Here is a 24,149-nt window from a genome sequence, read left to right on the forward strand (position 1 = left end):
GAATTATAGTAAGTTAAATTAGTAAAATCTTTTTATGCTTTTATTCTTTAAGGACATCTCATACATACCAAAAAGAATTTAATTAAGGTTAGTATGATAATAAAGAACAATAGTAGATCTTGTAAATTTCATTTGCATATTTTGGAATTTGGACTAATGCCAATCAAATTTAATATTTTTTAAAACTTACCAATTTAGTGAATTTACCAATTTGGTGGCTTATTTTGGGATTTGAATTAATGCTAATCAAATTTAATATTTTTCAAAACTTACCAATTTAGTGAATTTACTAATTTGGTTCCTAAAATCAATTTATTGACTAGTCTCTAAAAGCTGTTAGATAAATTAGTCATTTTTATCTAATTGTTTTAAGGATTAAGTCGGATTTAAGAACCAAATTGGTCAGTTTTGAAGAATTGTAAACTTGATTTGCATTAACCGAAACCTGAGTATGCGAATGAAATTTACCAAAATATAATATATATATATATATATATTATGCAAAATACAAAAGTATATACTCATTGATAACATATACAATCCTCAATTATGGGTATATCATTATCACAAAAGAGAAAAAAAGAAAAAAGAAAAAGGAATCGTAAACTCGTACAAAGTATAAACCATCAAGTGTCCTTATCTTTGAGTTTGATCGAGGAAGCGTCATCTTCACGCGCTACCTCGAGCGTTGATTGCTTCCTCGTCAAATACATCTTCACATAGAACCTCAAGAATAGCAACAGAATCGCTCCGTTGAGAACCGAATTGAACCCCCACGCGCCCATGCCGTTACACCCGCCTCTCAGGAAGTGTAAGAGTAAAACCCCGAAATGGCAAACCAAGTTGCAGCCAAGCAAAACGACCTGGCAGTTGACGACGAATGGGAAGCACGCGCTGGGCAGCCCAATCGCGGTCCAGAAACGGTACCCGTAAACCACGGAGTACAGCAACGTCGTCAGCAGAATCGCGAGGACTTGAAACGATTGCGAAAACTCGAGCCAGAGGAAGCTCATGAAGATTAGGATCGAGTGGTTGAAGAGACGAAAGAAAGTGAGTTTCCGTCGACGGAGGATAGCGAAGAATGTGCGCAAGAGGTGGAGGAAACGCGAGAGGTAGAAAATGTAGGACCAGAAGAACACGCGCCCGCTGGGGCGCGTGCCCAGCGGGAAGCAGAGGAGCCACTGAAACGGCGTCGTCGTCCTCGTCCGCCGCCAGAACCAGCGCGTGTCTCGGATCTCAGCCGCCGCGGAGAGGAGAATGCCGGTGAAAATGACGGCGGAGATCAGTGCCATGGCGAGGCTGTGGACGGCCGGGATTGGCGAGTGGCAGCGGGCGGCGGCGTTTGATTAGCACTAGTACGAGGTTGAGGGTGGTGGCGAGTACGACGTAGGAGGAGATTGCTGTAATGACGAATGACCACGTGGAGCCCCACGATTGGGTGGGACTCCAGCGGAAGTTCACGATTGATGGGTGCTCTGATAACCAATATGTTATGTTCTGTACCAACGTTAGCCCCATTTTTCGATTTTCTTCGCTCTTCTTGTTGTGTGAAACTTTTTAATTTTTTTTTTGTTTTTGTTTCTGTTTAAGCAAAAAAATGGGTATTTGGGAAAATTTATATGAGCTTGATTGGTTAAGTTGTGTTTGTGTTTGTGAATGTAGTAGAGTTGAGAGAAAAAAGAGACCTAACTGGTTTGAAAAGGAATAAATATGTTTTGCCTAAGTGGTCAGCGGATTATAAATTGGAAAAATAAACAACTTGGAGGGAAGTAATCACACGATGATAAATAGCTTTGAGGCTTCAACCTCAAGGCTTTTTTTTTTTTTTTTTTTTTTTTAAATGTAGAAAAGGACAAATAGAGATCACGTCGGTCTAAAAGACAACTGGACAAAGATTCAATGAGTTCGGGACCCATTTAAGCGTGTGCCATATATATAATCGACAACATGTGCTATGTGTACAGGGGAAAAAATGCTTAGCATGCTAAAATTGAGTTAATAAAAAATCATTTACATTAAGCAAAAGAAATAGATTTTTGTTGCCTTGGATTGGATGGTTCCATAATGGGTTTTCCAATGGATCACAAGGATGACATTTACGGGGTTTTAAACATTGGCAAAGAGGTTTAGACCAGAGAACCTTTTTACTATGTTGTTTTTTATTCATATTAATGGGGATCTGCTTTCAAAAATAATCCAAAGAGTTGAACTCTAGAGTAAGCAATAAGCTCAAAAAAGAGAATTCCAAATTCTCACCTCTTATTTGCTGATTAGCTCATCATACTTGGTGAAGCGAATAGAGAATACATAATAGTACATTACTAGTTTAGGAATACTTCAAGACTTGTGCATCATGATTGGGCCAATATACCAACCTCTCAAACTCATCCATCATGTTCAGTAAATACGTGTGAGCTCAAGTTAGAAACATGCTAGTAGATAATTTGAGCCTTAATTAGGTGTCAATTATGAATGTGAAGTTTATAGGAATCTCTTTATCCTTGGGAAAGGGCCAGATCAACATTACATAACTTGTGGAGGTAGTTGAGTGAACAAGAGATCGGATACCAATGATGAAAGGTGAGGTTATTATCACAAGCTGCCTTAACCTTCTTCATCCGCGTGGTGATCTCAATAATTCTCTCAAATTCTGGTTGGGTGTCTATGATTAAAACAAACAATTTTGTTATTTAAGAAGGGTGGGAGTTCATATGCAAATCAAAAACATGTGGGGGGAGTTTAAATTGTGATACCCTTATATTTGTGATAATTTGATTGAATTGAATTGTTTGAGTACGGGTTGTGCAAGCATATATTGAGTCTCACATTAGATGTTCACTATTTGGATCTTAAGTTTATAAGTAACTAGCATGTAACCCGTGTTTACACACGGGAATGTTCAATTGTAGTGGTACTATTAATGTTAAGCTTGGATTATTAAACATATAGTTAGTTCGACCAAGACTTTTATATTTTAGAGTAATTATGTTCTATAATACAATGTTAAATAAATAACGAAAAATGTACATTTGTGAAAATTTAATGATCATTTGAATTTGTTATCTCAAAAAATAAATAATAATAATAATAATAATAATTGTAGAGATAAAGGGCCTAGAAATGTATATTGGGCCATGGACCTTGTTCAAGGACGTTTAGTTGTCCGAGGGTGGTTAGACCTTAATGAAGACATACAAATGAGTAAGTTATGAAAGGATTTTGGTCATAAAGGTTTGGGAAGTAGTCCGAGAAGAAATGCCTCCTTGGCTAAGCAGAGTAGAGGTCAAAGGTTCGACTTGCCATCAAGAAGAACACACCGAACAATTTTACTAGTAAGGATAAGCATCAGGAGAAAATAGGATAAAGGGAAGCTAAGAAATATCTAGGAGAAAGCTGCTACCACTGCATTAAATGCTCTGCAGCTAACTCCCTGACCACATTTATGTGAAGGTGATACCTGAATAATAGTATTCAGCCTTACACCTACTCCCAAAGGCTTCGAGAAGGTGTTGATGGGATAAGGATCAAAACCAGCAGCTTGATCTACACGTGAAATGTTGAGATGAAGAAAAATATGGTAATATAAAGAATAAAGACCCCATTACAAGGGGGGCATTAGAGAATCTGGAGAAAGAAAAAAACACTATAACAATAAGAACTGTAATCAAGTTCAAGAGAATTATATACATGAATTACTCTCCTCCGACTTTACCGAGGAAGATTTTCCTTGTACGAAATTTGTTTATTTTTGTTTTCTTGTCATCTTTAACCTACTATGATTGTTGTCTAACTCATTGAAGTCTAGTTTTCAACTCACTCTTTACAAATTCATTGTATTGGGCTATTTGGGCCTTATTCCTTTTACTTTTTGGGCCTAGGAACCAAAACGTGTCATTACAACAACAACAATAATAATAATAATAATAAGACATTTGAAGGTATTAAAATGATTTTTCTTACAATTTTGATAATATAGTTTTCGTTATTTGTTACATATTTAAAACACCACTCGCAAATTAGTTAAATATGAACATTTAACAAATATCATATAAACATAAAAGTAAGGAACTTCTTAACCTATTGCACTATATATTAAATGTTACTGAAAATTTTCTTTTTTATTCTATTTCATTAATTGGTTGTACAGATTTCTATAAATTATATTTAATTGGTGAAATATTACTGAAACTAAATATAAATTACCCTTAAAAACCAATTCTTTTTAAACTTTCAACAAATATCACAAATTATTATCCCGTCTTCTCCTCCACAACAATTGCCAGTTTTTTTTTTTTTAATTCTTTTTTTTTTTAAAGAAGGATTGCCCTTAAAATAAATTTCATTACCCAATCATCAATTAAATTCAAATTATGTAATTCAAAATCAACCAAATATTAGCAAAAAGAAAAGAAAAAGAAAAACCATTACAGTGATCACCCTCATTCCCTGATGTCACAATTTACAACATCATTAACAACAGCATAAGATCCCTCTATCAACAATATATACTCAATCGATCAATAAAATTATTTGGGGCTTGTTTGGTTAGCTGAAAAAAGCACCGTTTTTTGTTTTCATTTTCAGTTTTTAGTGGGTTCCACTACTAAAAAATTGGTTTGGTTTTAGTATTTGTATTTAGTTTTCATTTTCAATATCCTAAAAGTTTGATTTGAATACAAAAAATGAATACAACTTTTCAGTGTTTTCGTTTTCAATGAATACAAATATAGTGGTATATTCGTGAATATTGTGAAAATACAAAGTTTTTATTTTATTTTATTTTTTATTTTTAGTAATGTGATGTGTGTGAGTGAGAAAAGTTACTTTTTTGAAATAGAAAACAATGACCAAACTCGGGTATGATGTATTCTATACCCAAATTATATGTTCAAAACAACTTACCAAATACTGACAAAAATGAAAATAAATGATTTTTTCTATATTCAAAGTTAGGATTTGAATTTAGAATAAAGAAAATAAAAATTGGATACACCACTTTTTGAAACCAAGTAGGCCCTTGGTTCCTGAGATAGGTTTATATTTGCAAAGAACTGTAAATGATAAAATATATATATTTTATTTTCCTTTGTGTTTTAGCAAGCAAGCAAGCAAATAAAACGCAATTGAAACCAAAAAAAAAAAAAAACTAATAAAAAAAAAACACCATTAACCGTGCACACACACAAGACGTATTATTACATAACCACAAAACTTTTTTGTCCTCTTTGTTTTCTCACTACCAAACAAAACTTTTACCAAAATTTCATTAGAAGGTATTTGTAAATTTTTTAAATTAGAAGTGAAAATGCATCAAATCCTATGTGGTGTGGGGTGTATCTCTATATTTGTCTGATGTTTTTCTCCTTGTCTCCTAAGTCAATTAACTTGCCCCATTGCCGTAATCGTTCCTAATCAAAGCCAACAATACTATCACATGAGAAACTAAAAAAAAAAAAAAAAAAAAGATTTTTCCAAAATGACATGATTGAACCATTACTCAAATTTGATAAGCCAACAATACTATCACATGAGAAACTAAAAAAAAAAAAAAAAAAAAGATTTTTCCAAAATGACATGATTGAACCATTACTCAAATTTGAAAAACAGCCAAAAAATTTATTAAAATAATCGAAGGGATAATGATGAGACTAAAAGGGCTGACCTTGTAAGTTTTGTCACCAAAGAAATGGATTTCATATGAAAATCATTTAGGTATCTCAAGCAGTAGGTCTCATCCCAACCTTGATCCTTGAGGAAAAAAAATGTTACAAAAAGTCCAACCTAACGTGAACTAGAATGAAACTAAAACTTTTTGCACATGAAATATAGGAAAAAATTGGCCTTTGCCCTTTTTAAATAAACAATCTAGCATTTTACTCTCTTTCTTAAACTAATGCCCATTTTTTGAAAATCGATTTTTTGAAAATCGAGTTAAGTCCTATAGTGGCGTTTTTAAGGAGCCTATAGTGACATTTTAAGGATTTATAGTAGCATTTTGTAACTCGATATCCATGAAGTCGAGTTATAGGTAAAAAAAAGAAAAAAATTTGCATGTAACTCAACTTCGTGGAAATCGAGTTACAAAACGCCACTATAGTTCCTTAAAACGTCACTATAGGCTCCTTAAAAACACCGCTATAGGGCTTCAGAATTTTTTTTTTTTTTTTTTTTATAACTCAATTTTAAGAAAATCGAGTTTCAAAAGAATGACATCTCCCTAATTAATTTTGGAAAGGGGGAAAAATGCTAGATTTTTTTTTTTTTTTGAAAGGGGCATTTGCCCATTTTCTCCATGAAACATAAGATATTAGTGAGTATTTGGCATGACCTCCATTGAATTGCTCTGAGAATAGGTGATGAAGAAAAACTTCATGAGGCATATCCTTAGAAGATGCACGAGCACCTTGTGGATTTTTGTTGAGTATATATTATTGGTTTTTTGAAGGTTCATTACTGTTGGATTCTTTGGTTTTTGCATCCAATAATTTACTTTACACAAAAAATAAAGTTAAAAAAATTGATGGACATGTGGTGCTGAATTGAATTCTAATTAGAATCTAATTGGATTTGAACTCTTTGGTTTTTGCACCTTATAATTCACTTGACACAATAATTTAAAAACTAAATAGGACACATGGCACAAAATTAGATTCCAATTGAAATTCAATTTAAAATCTAATTGAATTTTCTCTAAGATTTACCTATTAATATATATATATATATATATAGATTACTTTTTAAAAAAAAAATAAAAAGTAATTATGAAGACTCTCAATTACAACTTGACTGGTCTTTTATGGGTATGGGTAAAAATATGGTTGATGCTAAGTATATGAAGATTGAAGACCTTGGTGTCTAAAATCCTTTGTTTAGGTACGTAGGAGTTTTTGTTTTTTGTTTTTTGTTTTTGTTTTTGTTTTTGTTTTTTTTAATTAATGGGAAGGTCCTTTGGACATTGATATTTAACTAATCATCATCTTCCCACCAAAAAAAAAAAAAAAACTGATAATCACTTAATATAAATTATATAATTTTTGCGGGATTCAATTACCTGAATTTAAATATATATTCAGTCAAATAAGGAACTTAGAATTGAATGTGAGAGATTTTCTCAACCAATGCATCAAAGTGTATAACATTTTGCACATTATCCTCAAAATACAATAATCCAACCATCCTTAACTTCGCGTTACTAGTATGTGTTTGGATTCAAGTTTGTGTTTCTGCATTTACAAGTTTTGCATTTTTTTTTTTTCAGCGCGTGAATAGTAACATCATATGAATTCACTATATAGGAGACAAAATGCACTGTTCACAGGTCCCACGACACTATTTACACATTATTTTGTTACAGTGTTTTCAGTTTTCAGTTTCAACAAAAATAAGTTGTATCCAAACGGACCCCTAATCCGCACTACTAACTTACTGTTGAGGTACTTTTCTTTACACTTAATGTTATTTAACTAACACCCTTTTTTTTTTCCTTTCAAATGTATTATTGGACATGCTTAAATAGCTTTTTCCAACTATTACTATGCTTGCCCACGATTCAAATCCATGGCAAAACAACTTTATCGATGGAATTCAAGTCCATAATCAAAGCCCATAGTTTAAACCCATGGTAATTTATTTATCCAAAAGCCCAATCCTCATTGGCAATATTTGAAGCCTAATATTTCATTGGCGACATCAAAGCTTAATTCTCATTGGCAATATCAAAAGCCCAGTTCCTGCTGACAATATCAAAAGCCCAATCTTCATTGGCAATATCAAAAAACTCAATCTTCATTGGCACTATTTTATCAAAAAACCTGAGATTATTAACGCTTGGTAAAGAAAAAAGTGTCATGGCATAATTATTGCTTAAGCATTACTATGGCAAAAAACCATGGCAATTGTTTTATAAAAGCTCATAGGGAGTTATCTTGAAGAATATGATCTCATATTATAACCCATGAAACACATGGTCATCATTTGCATTATAACATCCACAAAATATATTTTCAACGCTCATGGAAAATACCCAATCCCACAAGCTTATTATTTAAATTATGATGTGACTATTAGAAGCCATGAACGTTATTTATGGAATCCATCATAGTAAAGGTTATTTTCAAAGGTATTTTGAAAAACTTGTCATATTGTTTCAAACATCATAATTAATTGCCCAAAAGCCCATTACAAGTATCTATAAAAAAAAAAACCCAAAGAATATTTACCAATAAAAAGTCCATGAGGAAGGAAAGCCCATGGCAACATGTGCTGTTGATTTTGTAAGATGCACACAACCTAACCCAAGTGAACCAGCCCAGGTGGATAGGCCCAATCAAAGAGACCCCAGCAAGGAGCAGAGGACTGAAAGTAGGCAAAAAACAACCCTTGTTCATCCCTAATCGAAGCACAACAAGAGAACTAAGTCCTTAAGAATGAATTAGAGGTTGTCCCATCGGCTTTTGGTCACTCTTTGCTTGACGTGAACAGTACCCGAGGCTTTTAACATCAGCTAAAGTCTAAAGGGTGAGGAGACTCCATCATCTTTATTCAAGACTGCACCTCCAGCAGAAGGGGAGCTGAAACCAAATTATTCAAATTCCAGTAAATTGATGCTATAAATGTTAAAAACGTTCAAGAAATGATTCATGTGCTAAGCCCATGAATCTTAAAGGGGAAAAAATTGGGAACATGCGATTTGGAGGGTATAAAGGGATTTCCAGCAGAATCCCTTGAAGTAGGCTTAGAACTTGACACCTGGTTTAGGGTGTTGAATCTTACTTCTTGGGGGTCTAAATCTCAGTTGCAGCCTTAGGATTTTCTCTTGATACACGCCCCAATCACATTGATTAAGCTCAGCACCAAAAATCTTGGCATTTAATGCAAAATCTCATCATTACCCAAAGAAGCAAAGCAGCCCATAAAGCAAACCTTCTACTTTTGACCAAAAAATTCCAAGAAGATTAACCTTGGTTCTCCACCCCTGAATTAGACCTATGTTTTTGGATTCTTGTTAATTAATGCTCCTTTAAACTCCATTATAAAAGCATAAGCCATCTTAGCCCAAAGACACAATAACTGCTCTCTGAAACCTTTTGATTGATTGGTCATTTTGCTTGCAATTCAACTCTCTTTAAGCTCACTTCTCATCCCTTTCAGCCCATGTTCATCTAACCTCATACACTCTTTTCCTTCTCTTTTACACTAAAATAGCACACAAACGCCTCCCACTACTCACAAAAAGCCTTAATCTCAGAATTAATCTCATCTTACTCGTTAAAACAGCCTATAAATGCCTCCCAGTACTCACAAAAAGCCTTAATCTCAGAGTTAATCTCATCTCACTCACTAAAACATCCCACATTGTCTCATTCATGTCTTATGAATACACACCCACCAAAATCTTAGTTTAATACTTGCTGCACTGAGTTGGGACCCCTCTCTCCCTTCACACCATGCCAATTAATCCTTTCCCTCTCCCAATGAAACCTTTAATTTTCACATTTTATTTTACGATTGAAGGATATAATGTATATGTAACAATCGAACTTTTTCCTTTCATTGATGTAATGACAACTGAAAATACAATGAACTCCCCTAACCAAGACATGCAAGGACCCCCAGGACCTAAAACATTCCTAACTTTATTTAATCATTGACCATTGGACTGTTTAAATCTGTCTTTTCTAGACTAAGGGTCCGTTTGGTTCCCGTAAAATATTTTCCGGGAAATACCTATTTTTATTTTTCGAAAATGCTATTTTCCGGAAAAGGAAAATATTTTCAAGTGTTTGGTTGTATTATGAAAATTGTTGTGGAAAATATTTTCATGTGTTTGGTTCTATTAGGAAAATGCTATTTTTCGGCAACAACCACACAACAACAACAACAACAAAAAATTGATTCTGGCGACAACAACAACAACAACAAAAAATTGATTCCGGCGACAACAACAAAAAAAAAAAAAAATTTGATTCCGGCAACAACAACAACACAACAACAGGCAACAACAACAACAACATCATCCGGCAACAACAACACAACAACAACAACAACACAACGCAGATTCCGGCAACAACAACGCAAATTTCGGCAACAACGCAAACTGAGTCGTCGACAAGATCGAGGAAGAGAGAGCGATGGGTTGCCGGCTTTGTTGGTTCTGGGTTTGGGTCGAGCGATGGGTCGTGGCGGTGGGTCACCGGCTCTGGCTCTGGGTTCGTGGGTCGCTCCATTTCTTCCTTCCTCTCTCTCTGTTTCTTCCTTCCTCTCTCTCTCTCTCTCTCTCTCTCTCTCTCTCTCTCTCTCTCTCTCTCTCTCTCTCTCTCTCCAAAAAAAAAAAAAAAAAAAAAAAAAAAAAAAAAAAAAAAAAAAAAAAAAAAAAAAAAAAAAAAAAAAAAAAAATTGAGAAATTGAGAAAGAGGGAGCGACGGGTCTGGGTCTGGGTCGACGACGAGGTGCGATGGCCTAATCGAGGAGGCGATGGGTCTGGGTCAAGCGGTGTTGGAGCGATCGGCGCGGTGCTGCGATTTCCCTTTGATTGATCGGCGCGGTGCAATGGCGAGGTGCAAGACCGGTGCGATGGCGCAGTTCGTGGGTTCGTCGGTTCATGGTGCCGGCGAAGTCGAAGGCTCGTGAACGCCGGCGATGGGCTGTGGCGTTGGTTCGTTCTCTCTCTCTCTCTCTCTCTCGCTCAGTTTGGTTCTTCCTTCCTCTCTCTCTCTCTCTCTCTCTCTCTCTCTCCGGAAACACTTTGAAGTGAAAATAGGTACTGAAAATGATTTCAGTTGGGTAACGGAAAATTTGGAAGTGATTTTCCGGAAAATTCAGAAAATTTGGAAGTGATTTTCCGGAAAATTCTATTTTCCGGAACAGCCAAACACGTGAAAATGTGGAAAACCATTTTCGAAAATGATTTACTCCCAATTCAAACGCAGCCTAAAATACTATAATGGGCGACGGACAGTTCTGCCATCCCCCAATCAGCTATATTCTTGCAAAGCAACGTGTAAAGCTCTAAGATCTTGTATCTTATCAAAAAAAGAAGAGAAAGGTCAAAGATCTTGTAAGGTCGATATTCCATGGAGTACCTTGATTTGATTTGATTTGTAGAAAACATTCCTAAAAAGGATAGGCTTTGCACTTGCAGCATGGGGGCATTAAGGGGTCTGATCTCTGACGTGTACTTTCTGCAAGTTGGAAGCTAGAGACCACTTGTTTATAAATGGAGGTCTGAATAATTGTCTAATGGCCGAAAGGTGAGTGGTACGGATCATAAAGTGAGATGGGCTTAAAATAAACAAGCTACACCATGGAGTGTCTAGTGTGAGGAGCAATTGATTTGAGAAGGTGACGCAAGATGTTGGACGAAGGTGTGCATGGCGTAAGATTTTCAAACATGCAATCCAATATTGGATCCTCAGCTGGATCCGGAAGATGCCTATATGCTATATCTGTAATTTTGGGCTAAACTTAAAAGCAAGAGCTGTACATGAATTAGGAGAAGTATCTCGCGTAATCTGTATCCTGTGTATATATCTACTTCACAACATATTGTGTGCAAGACATTATCCATATACCAAATGTATGGATAATGTCGATAATAGGAAAAAATCATTATTGCTCAAACAATCTGTAGTAACTTGCAAGGACTTTCTTCAATATTTAACACAATTCAGAAAGCCAAACTCATTGTAGTATCTGGAAGACTGGAACTAAAGTGAACAAACCAGAAGAAATACCTTCCTCAAAAGTCTAGCAAGTACAACATGTTCAACTAAGACAAACATTTATCTCAGATGGATTTGACGCAATTCACGCAAAAGAGGAAAACTTTTCAAATAAATAAACAAGACTGTTTTTCCTATGAAGCAATTAAGAAAATCTTTTGAACATTATCTCTTGAATCTGATAACTAAAAAGAATCATCATAATATTTGTGATATCAAAATTGGAATACATTCATTAATGTCAATAGGAAAAAAAATCACATACTGGATATCTTGGTTCTAACATCAAAATTTCAATTACAATCTGAGACATAAAACGCAATAAAGGTCCAGAGTCTACTTAATCTTCTTCTTTGGCCTCAACTGCAATTAGGTAAAAATAGGATTAAATTTTGTAAACCATAGATATTAAGCTGTCAAGAATTACACAGCAAATTACTACTGGAATGAACAGACGACAATTGTTAAACAACTAAAAAGTACCTGATTGCTATGGCCACACTTCTTCTTCCGGCAGTTTACAGCCCTTGGGTGCAGACGTGCATAACATCTAACACATCAAAAATTGAAAAGATAACGATTAGTTGAAAATCCTAATACTGCTGATGCAATCAAAACATAATAAAAACACCAAATCCAAAGCTGTCCACGGGCATATACAATAATTATTAACTTGCAACTTTTCAAAACTGGTGCTTGCACAAACAGACACATAAAATAAAAACTTTCAAAAAAAGATTTAAGTTAGCGGTTGCTAATGGAAACCAAAGTAATCGATTTGTGAGGGGGTGTTAGTGGTTGCCCTTTCTTTCCCATTATTCCAGATTTTTTATTGGTAAGTTCGCACACCCAATGGATCTTGAACTAGACTTCAACCTCCACCTTGCTCCTACAAGGAGAAATGGTGTTATTTGAGCTAAGGCTCATTGGCTTCTTCTCCTCTATTTTAACTATTACACTAAAATTGCAACTAATATGAACAAAGTTAATACAAATCAAAACTTTTATGGAAAAATTTAATAATCCAACACAAAAATCCATGAGTGCTCCTCTACCACTCAAGTAACTTTCTTTCCTCCTCTTGTTCTCCTTCCAATTAGCACCTCTCCCTATATTGTAATAACTTATCATGTGCAGTGAGCATGGTGCTTAAAGAATAAATGTAGGCAATCACCCAGAAGATAGTCAAATACAGAAGATATACCACACATCAAATCAACTGTAGTGAAAAGTACAGCTGAAACAGTTGAAAAAATGGAAATTATTATAAGGAGCTAGGATGCCCTCCTTTGCACTTAAAAGTAAACAGCAATAGAGGGTTCAACTTATAGTCCCACCAATAGAAAACTAAAGATACATGAACACATCAAAAATAGAAATGCATCACCCATAGCAAAAAGCTCCCACTTCTGCAGGGTTCAAGAGAGGTGAACCCCCAGTTTATAAAGTTCATAGAATTAGAATAGTGTTTATTACCAGCGAAGCAAATATAAAACTTGATATTATTCCGATGTGGGATAAACAATTGAAAAACCACATTAAACAGGAACCAACAATGATGGGAAAAATCATCTTGGTTAAGATCCTAAATTGTAAGCTGGGTAAGTTCAAACTTTAGATTGTATAACAATCAGAACAATCAAAAGTTCATAGATCCAGTGAAGAACACTAAAATTGTTGAACCCATCAAAAGATTAAAAATAAATTTATAGTGCATAGCATTAGATCAGCTTTTATCACCAGTGAAGAAGTATAAAAATTGATAATGAGCTGAAAGTAATAGGATTAAAAATATTGAAACGCCCAAATAATCCTAATAACAGAGTCACAATCATGATAGAGAAAATTGTCTTGGTTAAGATCCTAAATTGTTAGTCGGGGATATAAAAATTTTAGAACATATAACGATCCCAACAATGAAAACATTCCAAGTCCAGTAGAGTAGGTTTTGAGCGAATTAAAGAAATAAACAAGAAACAAATCATATTTAAGGTAAATTTTGATCAAGATTTGGGTATGGTTGTTACAAAATACATATGATCCTAGACACATCTTCACCGGAAGGCTGATAGCCTGTATTCTCTTCACTCTCTCAAGCATTCTGAAGGATGATCACCTCATGGGCAATTTTCAATGATTCTTATGACAAATATACTATGTACCACCCATGAAAACCAACTGAAATAATGAGTCCAGCTGATAAAGTAAAAGAATGGAAACCAATATTGGGAGCAAGAATAACCAGTTCTGCACTTTAACAGCAGAAGTGGCTAAGTTATTGTCCCGTCAGTATATGAACAAAACATATCAGAGAAAAAAGTGAAGAAGAAAAATTTTAAAAACAGCTCTGCCACTAGAATAAAAATTAATACCTAGAAGGGTTTGTTACAATAAACGCACCTCTAACCACACCCAACCACCAGGATCTAATTGCCACTCACGTTGAATCTCTCCCACTATAGTCTAGACAACAACAACATGCCACCCTTATATTCTAAAAGGAAATTATGATGTTCCACCCATGAAAATCAACTGCAAGTAATGTTCTCATATGCTTGCTTTTGCTCAAGTCCAGCTGACAAAGTTGAAAAAGGGAAATTAATATTGGGAAAAGGCACAACCTCATGTGTACTTCAACAGAAAAAGAGGCTAAGTATCAAGTATGTCCCATCAGTAAAAGAACATATCTAATCATTGTCTACTTCTTTGAACACAGAGAAATGTACCACTCGATTCAAATCAATATTCCAAGACACATAAAAAGTCATGGTCAAGAGAGAAGAAAAAAATCAACTTGCTTAAGATTCCAAATTGTTAGGAAAAGCTCAAACTTTAGATCATACAATGATCATGACAAGTTAATTCTGTAGTAAGAGAATAAATGTTTTATTGCTAAGTAAACTTTAACAAAGCCTTCTAAATAAAAAGTGAGTGGCCAGTGCAATTTAGCATCACCTGCACATTCCATCCAATTTTCCTTCACTATTTATCTAAATAAAGAAGAATCAAACATTATGCAGCATCAGGTTTTCAATGATTCTTTATGCCAAATATATTATGTACCATTCATGAAAATCAACTGGTGTAATAATGAGTCCAGCTGACAAAGTAGAAGAATGGAAATCAATATTGGGAGCAAGTTTAACCATTTTTGCACTTTAACAGCAGAAGAGGCTAGTTATTGTCCCGCAAACATAAGAACATACAAATGGTTAACCACACCCAACCACCAGGATCTAATTGTCTCTCACATTGAATCTCTCCCAATATAGTCTAGACAACAACATGTCACCCTTATATTCTAAAAGGAAATTATGATGTCCCACCCATGAATATCAACTGCAAGCAATGTTATGCAGTTTAGCTCCTATGCTTGCTTTTGCTCAAGTCCAGCTGACAAAATTGGAAAATGGATATCAAAAGAGGCCAAGTATGTCCCATCAGTAAAAGAACATATCTAACCATTGTCTACTTCTTTGAACACCCAGAAACGTACCCCTCAATTCAAATCAACATTCCAAGACACATAAAATCATAGTCAAGAGAGAAGAAAAATCATCTTTTTTTAAGGATTCCAAATTGTTAGGACAAGCTCAAACTCTGGATCATAAAGTGATCACAAGAAGTTAATGTTAATTCTGTAGTGAGAGAAGAGATGTTTTATTGTTAAGTGAACTTTTAAATTAACAAAGCCCTTCTACATAACAAGCGAGAGTGGCTAGTTCAAACAAGCATCACCTGCACTTTCCATCCAATTTCCTTCACTATTTATCTAAACAAAGAAGAATCAAGCATTATGCAGATTTTAAATTCTTCTTATGCCAAATATATTATGTACCATTCATGAAAATCAACTGGCGTAATAATGAGTCCAGCTGACAAAGTAGAAGAATGGAAATCAGTATTGGGAGCAAGTTTAACCATTTCTGCACTTTAAAAAAAAAAAAAAAAAAAAAAAAAAAAAACAGAGTCATTTTTGAGAGATAGAGACCTTTCTGAATGTTATAGTCAGCTAAGGTTCGGCCATCTTCGAGTTGCTTTCCAGCAAAGATCAAACGCTGCTGATCCGGTGGAATCCCTGCTCAAAAAAAAAAAAAAAAAAAAAACAATAACATAACAGTCATTTCTGATCGTGAAAAAAGAGACAGAGAAAGCTAAAGTTTGATTTCAATCAAATAGTATACAATACCTTCTTTGTCTTGGATCTTAGCTTTGACATTGTCGATTGTGTCGCTGCTCTCGACCTCGAGAGTTATGGTTTTCCCTGTTAGGGTTTTCACGAATATCTGCATCTTTCTCTCTCTACCTCTCTACGCTCTGTATAGAGAAAGGGAGAGAGTGAAAATAGCAAGGGTTTTATAGCAGTACTATATAGGCTTCTAGGGTTTTATCTCTGTGGGGGCAGCTAAGCTTGACCTGACCCGGTTGCATTTTGGGCTTATAGGGGATTTATTCGGGCTTGGGCTTATTGGGCTGATAAAGTCGGTTTGGTTATGAAGTACAACTAGTCCAACCTAAATTTTGCTAACAAACCCATAAGAAATCCCATTATTTTTTATGACATATCCTGCCGAGAACCAAGCGTGCGTTTGCCTTCAAATTAAAAAATTAGTTTATTTTATTATTTAGTATATTTTTGTTACTGTTCATAAGTTACATTATACTTTTTGATACTATTCATAAGTTTCACTATACTATTTTAACTAACTTTTACTTTTATCTACCGTATTTTCAGCAAAAAGTTATCAATTTTAGCAAAATAAATAGATCCCAAATAGACCTCAAGATGTTTTAGTTGAGTTGCAAGTTCTTGACGTCTTACTATTGAGTTAGCTTCAAACTCAATGTAGGATATATTTTTGCTTTGCAAAACACATTTTATTATTTTTCTTTTCAATAACTAGCCCCCTCTCTCTCTCTCTCTTTCCCTCAAGGTTGACAATACATTTTGTGCCCTAAGGTGATATTTTTAGTGGGTATTTTTTTTTAATAACTTTTAAGTGTTAGTTATTTAACTTTTTATAAGATACCATTGTTTTAATTTTTGAGATAAAAATTTGTTAATTAAGTTTTATTTATTTTTTAATTTAGGTTTTATTAATATCTCTTGTACAATTTGTTGGAAAGTTGATTGTCAATAATTATTTGACAAGTTCATAACTTTCTTTCTTCTTCTTTTTTTTCTTTTTTTGGCTGTGAAACACTTTAAGGTTTCAAATTATGTTGGATTTCCATTGACTTAATATATTGGGGACCTTCTTGGAAGTGGAGGAAGGAATGAAAAACCTATCTAATAAACATGTCAAGTTGAATTAACACGAATAGAATTCATTTCAATCCGTTTAAATGAATGACTTGAAATTATAAATGTATTTTTATATTTTTGAAGCATGAAGTATCATCATTATAAATAGTGAATTCTACATGAATTCCAATAGCATGGATGAATTCTATATCTTCCATTAAAAAAAAAAAAAAAAATAGTACGGATGAATAATAAGAATATATGAGTATATCATCTAAAATACCAAAATTTAATTTAATTTTATACATATCATAGATGTGTAGAGATATTCAATTTTGATAAGAGATCTTATTCTCATCAGATTTCTAATTATAATGTCATTAGAGCATTCACAATGATGCTCATAAATTGCCAAAATGCTATTTATAACAACCCACACCACAAAAAACATGCTACATTCATAGTGCTACTTGAAATTTTTTTACAAATAAGCAATAATAAACTGTCATCTGTGATAGCTTACTGTAGCTCACAGGTTATAACAAATAATAATTATTTATTCTATTATCAAAAAAGATGTCTCTCTCTCTCTCTCTTCTTTTTTCTTTTTTCTTTCTTCGCCGGTTCTTTCTTTTTCCTTTTTCACTCTCTTGCCTCTACTGTTTTCTCTATCTCTCCATCTCTATGGGTTTGGTACAAGGAAGTCAATACCGTACCGGTACCGGCCGTACCGGTTGCATACCGGTATCGAAACATTAACGTTTCGTACCGGTTTAAATACCGGCCATGTACCGGTCATACCGGTCAATTTCGGGCAATACCAGCCGGTACCGGGCGTACCGGNACATACATATATATATATATATATAAATATAAAAAATAGCGGTAAATCCGAAACGGTACACCGGTATTGACCGGTATCCGAAATATACCGTACCGCTGGGCAAACCGGTACAGCCTCCGATACGGTATTGACTCCCTTGGTTTGGTAGTGGTTGTTGATTTTGGGTGTGGGCTTCTTGGATTTTGGTTGTGTGGGTTTAGTGAATTTTGGCTATGGTGGTGGTTGTTAGTTTTGGCTGTAGTTGTGAGTTTGGCTGTGATGGTGGATTATTGTAGCTGGCAGGGGCAATGGCTGGCGGTGATTGGTTGTAGATTTTTTTTCTTTTTCTTTTTTCTACGGTAGGTTGTGGTGGTAGGTGGCAGAGGTGGTTGTGGCTATTTTTGTGGTGATTTTTTTATTATTTTAATGAGTTGTTTATATTATTTTATATAGAGTGGTAAAAGAAATAAAACTTTTGATATTGGTATATTGTAAAATAAATAAAGTAACTTTTTAAAATGCTAAAAACTAAAAATTTTAGCACCTGAATGCTCTTACACACAGCCCGTTTCCATCCTTTTTTTTACCCTCTCAGTTGAGGGCTGTTTTGTTGGCAGTGGGCTTCCTCCGAGCTTTGTGTAAGTTCTGGTGAAAGTCGAAACACTTTGTGATCTAACCTCATTTGTTTCTTAATGACTTCTAAGAAATGGGCAACAATACTTATACTAGCATGCCCAAAAGATACAAGAGTTCTCATGGATTACGTTACCACACAGATCAGGCGGGTGGGGTCATATATACGTGGTTTACTCCAAGGTGAGTCCAAAGGGCCCATCCTTGGTGAGATTCCACGTCAGTCCAAAAAAGGACAAAGATACAAGAGTTTGCAGATGGTACAAATTGCTGTGACTGAAATTAATTCTAACCAAAAGCTGCTAGTCATATGGTTAGTGGTTACATTCTGGTCCGAGCCATTTAAGATCAGTGATAACGTTCTACTCAATTATACTAGATCAGTAATATCAAACCTAGCAAAAAGCAAACATACCTAGAGTTTTAACACTACACCATCACCGACAGATGATTTTTTTTAACTAGTCACAGACTGCCGATGATATAAACTGATTAGAAAGAAAACTGCCCACTTAACGAAATAAATTTGCACCAAGATATTAATACTAGAAGAAAGGTGCCCATCTGGTCTGCCAAACAAAATCATTTAAGGATATGACCAAGAAGGAAAGAGGAGTCATAAAGACAACACAAATTGTATATTGCATATCGATCTTTGCTTCACAAAATCATATGGTAAAATATTAAATGGAACTTGAGAAAAAATCTCTTGCTTCAACTAAATGATAAGATGCAAACAAATCAAATTCAAAACTACAAAGTGTTGTCTAAGGAAGTCAAGAATATGGTTGCATTTAGACTATCAAAGTCCAAGCAAACATAGCAGCTGAATCAACTTGATCTGATATGACAAGGAATCACAGCCTTCTACCCCTTCTGCCACCCTTTCTGCGAGTACTGTCACTGGGAATTGGGGTCACATCCTCTGAGAGAAAGAAAGGAACATTATAAGTATCCTCACATTAAGTCAAAAAAAAAAAAAAAAAAAAAAAAGTGTGTGTGTTCATTTGCTAACTGCTTAGATGCTTTAAGATGGAAGGATCAATTGATTTATTTGGCAAAATGAGAGACTAAATTAACAAAAATTAAATTTAAGAATTGGTTTGGCAATCTCAATATCTATATCTATATCGTATCTAGAAACTGAAGAATATCCTTATTGTTGTACGCTCTTGTTAAGCCACATTAGTTATAACATTTTTGTTCATTCAGTCCACTTTAATCCATTTAGTTATTTCAGTTAATTTTGGTCTAATCGGTACAATTCGGTCCATTTGGGTCTATTTGGTCTATTTTAGTCCATTCGGTCATTTGGGTCCATTTGATACTTTCAGTCTACTTTAGTATATTTTGGTCCATTCAATCTATTTCGAACTTATTGGAATTTAAATTGATTATTTTTGTAGGTTGTCTTTTTAATTTTGGGCTAAAAAATTTAGTTTTTCCCTTTAAAATTGGGTTTAAAAGTATGAAATTTTATTCTATTCGGACTAATAAATTCAAATAAATAAGTGTATGGACCAAGTTTGAATTCTAAGCCTATTGTGTGAATGAACTTAGGCCCAAAAAAACTCAAAACAATAAATTTGTAGAGAATGAGTTTGAATACTGGATGTAGTTGATCAAACAACTGCTAAATGGATCAAATTGATAAGAGAGTAAAAAGAAGAAGAAATGTATTGAAGAAAAATTATCCTCGGCAAAGTATAAGGAGGTCTGATCTTCTGTATTAATCTCAAGTTCAGTTACAAGTTTGTTTATTAGATGCTAAAGTGTTTCCTCTCATGAATTCTCGATCTCCTTTTCTAGTTGCCACTCTTCCCTTATATATCCTCTTTCTTTTTCATTTCCACTTTCCACGTGTATGCAGGATGTGTCGGTATTGATACTTGTCCCATCAACCCCTCTCATAAGTCTCCATGTAGTAGCTGTAAGGCTAAAATGTACTGTTTAGGTATCACTTCCACATTAATGCGGTCAGGAGTTAGCTGCAGAGCATTTAATGCGGAGGTAGCAGCTTTTGTAGATGTTTGTTGTTTTCCTCTTCTCCTCTCCTACTCAATGTCTAACTTCTAACCATAATGCAACTTGATAGAATGTTCAGGACGGTAGGAATCTTGGATCCACATTTCCAATATGACTTTTATCATCAGACATCTTTTGGACTATCATGTACAATCCTTATCTCTTCATCTTCTACCATTCTCATCATAACATTGTTTAACCATCCTTTGACAAGTGAATATCTTCGGATTGAGTCATAGACCCAATATATACAGTTTTAACAGTACCTTCTAGCTATCTGGCCCCCATAATAAGCATTAGAAATTATATATATGAACTCTAACAAAGTAATAAAATTAAAAAAAAAAATGATAAATATTCATAAGATTACCTTAAAATTCAATTTTTAATAACACAGGCATTATTCTTATATTTGGAAAGAAAAAAAATATTACAACTCTAAATTTATATAATTATTTAAATTTAATGTTCCATGAAATGAGGTGTGCATTTAAAAAAAATATATATATATATATATATATATATTATTTGATATATTCAAATTAATCAACTAATTATGGTATATTTAAAAAAGTAATTTTAATAACATTTTCTCCATTTATATAAAACAATATTATAATTATATAATTTAAATTTTTTTATTAAATTATATATATATATATATATATGTATGTATGTATGTATGTATGTCATTGTGTATTTTTATTGAATGCAAAACACATTATATGTTCCATTACATAAATAAAAAAATAAAAAAAAATACTTTTAAACATCACAATCAGTATTTAACATACAAAATTTTTTACTCATTGCCTCATTGGGTTTGCACCTAGTTAAAATAAAAGTCTAAAACTAAATTTCAATTTTAACTAATTCTTTAAAAAAAAACAAAATGTAGTGTTCAAAAAAAAATATATATATATATATATATATATATATATTTTTTTTTGTTTTTTGTTTTAAAAAAAACAAAATACCAGTAAACTCTCAGGCTTGAACATACAACTTACAGAAGAATTAGGGGCATTTACGTTATTTCACATGCGCTTCCCATTCAAAACCCTAGCTATAAAACTGGAACGAAAACGTCTTCTTTAACCTGCTAGTGATTTTCGAAGGCCGAGTTTAGCTCTCATTTGCTCTCTGCACTCGAACTAGCTCTTGCACTCGCAGCCATGGTAAGAGACTCTGATCCTAGATCTCATCTCTCTCTTTTGATTTCCATTCTCCAAATCTGAAACCAGCATTTGTTAACAAAACTGAACTTGTTCGAAATATCAGTTTGTGTTTTGCTTAACGATCCGAAAATTAATAAAAAAAATATTTGTTTGAATGTGCTTAATAGATTGGTTAGTTTCTGTTACATACAGAGAATTTTTGAGAAAAGAGAAGAACTTGTGAAAATCGATTATGCAACATATGGTCGTGTATGGTTTATAGGATTAGACAAGATTGGTTTGTTTTATTTTTGTTTTCTGAGGATTATGTAAAATTAAATGAAAGTCATTTGGGTTTTTAAAAAAAAAAAAAAAATAGTTTCTGGGTTTCAAAATGGATTTTTATGTATAATGTGATATACTTTTGTAAGCTAATTGCTTGTTCAGTTTGAAGTAGAGATGCATTGTGTATAAGCAAAGTCTAGCTACCCTTTAAACCAACAAGGGATTGTCCATGTGTGGATTCAAATTTAAAGAACTATCTCCAATGACATACAATTTTTTTTTTCAAATGTTATGGAGAGAAAAGGAAATGGGTCAATTATTTTTCAATGATATCCAAGAAAAGTAGATATTTCTACCCATTTGTAGTCTTTAGCTTTCTGTGATATTTTATGAAAACAAAATGGATCAGAACTCGAATTTATGGCGAGGAAGAGCATTATGGTCAAATACATGCATTAGACTTAAAACTTTCTTAGAGGGTCTGCACGTGAGACCTAACATGTGATTAGGGGAATGTGTCTTAATTCACACATTGGATATATAAGAATGATAGAAAAAAGAGGGGCACATTGTAGCTTTCTCCTTTCAAATTTGAGTTAATTAATGTGTATGAATATGTTTTCCATTTGTGCTATTGTTGTCTATTGAATTAATTTTTCCATTTATGCCACTGCTATATTTTGCATCAATTGTTTCTTGCTCTTCCCAATTTTATGTTAGTAACACTTGCGAACTTGTATAATTTGTAGTCTAGAAGGAAAACTAGGGAGCCCAAGGAGGAGAATGTTACCCTAGGACCTGCTACACGTGAAGGAGAGCAGGTTTTTGGTGTGGCCCATATTTTTGCATCGTTCAATGACACATTCATTGTAAGTATTAACTACTCAATTTATATATGAATTTTTGGTCCATCCTATAATTTAGTTGATTAACAATCTTCTGGTTCAATTAAGTATTGTTTTTACTTTTCTAACATTTTTTTGTTTGATTTGCAGCATGTAACTGATTTGTCTGGGAGGGAAACACTTGTTCGCATTACTGGTATGATACGGGCTTGCTCTTTGTTCCCCCTGTTTTTTTTCCTTGTACTTGCATCATACACAAGCATTTTAACAATCCTTATAACTTTAAAGTTTGAAACTTGCTTAAATAGTGCTTACCAAGGAAAAAAACTGCTTAAATAGTCTTGATGTTTGCTGGTTATCTCTGCCTGGTTGAGACTCTCTGGGGATTTGGTTAATCCATGTATCTTGGATATTTGAGGTTCTAAGATCAATTAGTCTGTCTTTTATTTTTTATGTGACACAAATATCTCCTTTCTGAATTACAGGGGCATGAAGGTGAAAGCTGATAGGGATGAATCATCACCATATGCAGCCATGCTTGCAGCTCAAGATGTTTCTCAAAGATGCAAGGTTTACTCTCTTCTCTGGTTCTTCCATAAGTCATTAATTGCTGCGCAGCTGCAGAATTATAATTTATGTGAATTTGGTCGTCCTGGTTTTCTTTTTTCCATTTTACATACAGTTTGACTTATGTCGTGTTTAGGTTCTATTAATTGAAAATTATACGCGCATACATACACGCGTGTGTGTATATATGTTAATATATATGCCCTCAAGAATGTGTTTTTTGTAATTACTTGTCTTTTAATCAAATTTTTGTGATTAATGTTGTTCTTTTGGTCTAGAAACCCTCAAGAATGTGTATTTTTGTAATTACTTGTCTTTTAATAAAATTTTTTGGTGATTGATGTTGTTCTTTTGGTCTAGAAATGCTTCCTGATTCTTTAGTGCCTGTACGCAGGAGCTTGGCATCACTGCTCTGCACATAAAGCTGAGGGCTACTGGAGGGAACAAGACTAAGACTCCTGGTCCAGGTGCCCAGTCAGCACTTAGAGCCCTTGCACGTTCAGGCATGAAAATTGGTCGCATAGGTAAGATTTTTTTATCTTTACATTGCTTCAGTCTTATTCTCTGGTCTCAGTCCCACTTTTTTTCACCTCCAAATAAGCGTGTTGTCTAAAATTTACTATATGATTTCTGCTAGTCTTTTTTACGTATTCGTTAAGACAGCCTTTTTCTCCAGTTTTTATGTTTTATGCCACTCTTGATTGATACCTCCTATAAAGCTTATTTATGAATCGCGATAAGTTGAAATTCAGCTTTGTCTCTTTGATATCTATTTGATTTAAGATTCCATTATCCTCCTGATTTATTGTAACTTCTGCATATATTTCTTGGTTGAAAATCCGGTGGCTC

The 24,149-nt window shown here is 34.0% G+C and overlaps 2 protein-coding genes, 2 long non-coding RNA genes and 1 other non-coding gene across 7 annotated transcripts; 1 reads left to right on the forward strand and 4 right to left on the reverse strand.

The window, feature by feature from the left end:
* Positions 1–463: 463 nt before the first annotated feature.
* On the reverse strand, positions 464–1,749 carry LOC136065935 (fatty acid elongase 3-like). Its single transcript, XM_065769761.1, is given in 2 exon segments — positions 464–1,317; positions 1,319–1,749. Coding segments are annotated over 2 exon segments (891 nt in total). The 5' UTR covers positions 1,519–1,749; the 3' UTR covers positions 464–626.
* Positions 1,750–11,865: 10,116 nt separating this feature from the next.
* On the reverse strand, positions 11,866–15,624 carry LOC136065934 (uncharacterized). 3 transcript variants are annotated; one of them, XR_010627513.1, is made up of 3 exons: positions 15,047–15,624; positions 12,204–12,270; positions 11,866–12,083 (listed from the first exon to the last, which is right to left on the reverse strand). It is a non-coding gene; the product is annotated as an uncharacterized LOC136065934 (long non-coding RNA). The 3 variants fall into 3 exon arrangements; XR_010627512.1 differs by lacking the exon at positions 15,047–15,624 and adding an exon at positions 14,121–15,025; XR_010627514.1 differs by lacking the exon at positions 15,047–15,624 and adding an exon at positions 14,093–14,111.
* Positions 14,776–14,877, reverse strand: LOC111998105 (small nucleolar RNA snoR99). Its single transcript, XR_002881427.1, has one exon. It is a non-coding gene; the product is annotated as a small nucleolar RNA snoR99 (small nucleolar RNA).
* A 142-nt stretch (positions 15,625–15,766) lies between the features above and the next one.
* Positions 15,767–16,161, reverse strand: LOC136065933 (uncharacterized). The gene is made up of 2 exons (XR_010627511.1): positions 15,910–16,161; positions 15,767–15,798 (listed from the first exon to the last, which is right to left on the reverse strand). It is a non-coding gene; the product is annotated as an uncharacterized LOC136065933 (long non-coding RNA).
* A 5,333-nt stretch (positions 16,162–21,494) lies between these two features.
* Positions 21,495–23,824, forward strand: LOC136061458 (small ribosomal subunit protein uS11x-like; the record flags this gene model as incomplete). The annotated part of the gene is given in 5 exon segments (XM_065769760.1): positions 21,495–21,624; positions 22,638–22,757; positions 22,884–22,929; positions 23,218–23,303; positions 23,695–23,824. Coding segments are annotated over 5 exon segments (385 nt in total), but the record flags the coding sequence as incomplete, so codon positions are not given.
* Between the last annotated feature and the right edge of the window lie 325 nt (positions 23,825–24,149).

This window comes from Quercus suber, unplaced genomic scaffold (genome assembly GCF_002906115.3).
Source record: "Quercus suber isolate HL8 unplaced genomic scaffold, Cork oak 2.0 scaffold_1350, whole genome shotgun sequence".
Classification (NCBI taxonomy): Eukaryota; Viridiplantae; Streptophyta; class Magnoliopsida; order Fagales; family Fagaceae; genus Quercus; species Quercus suber.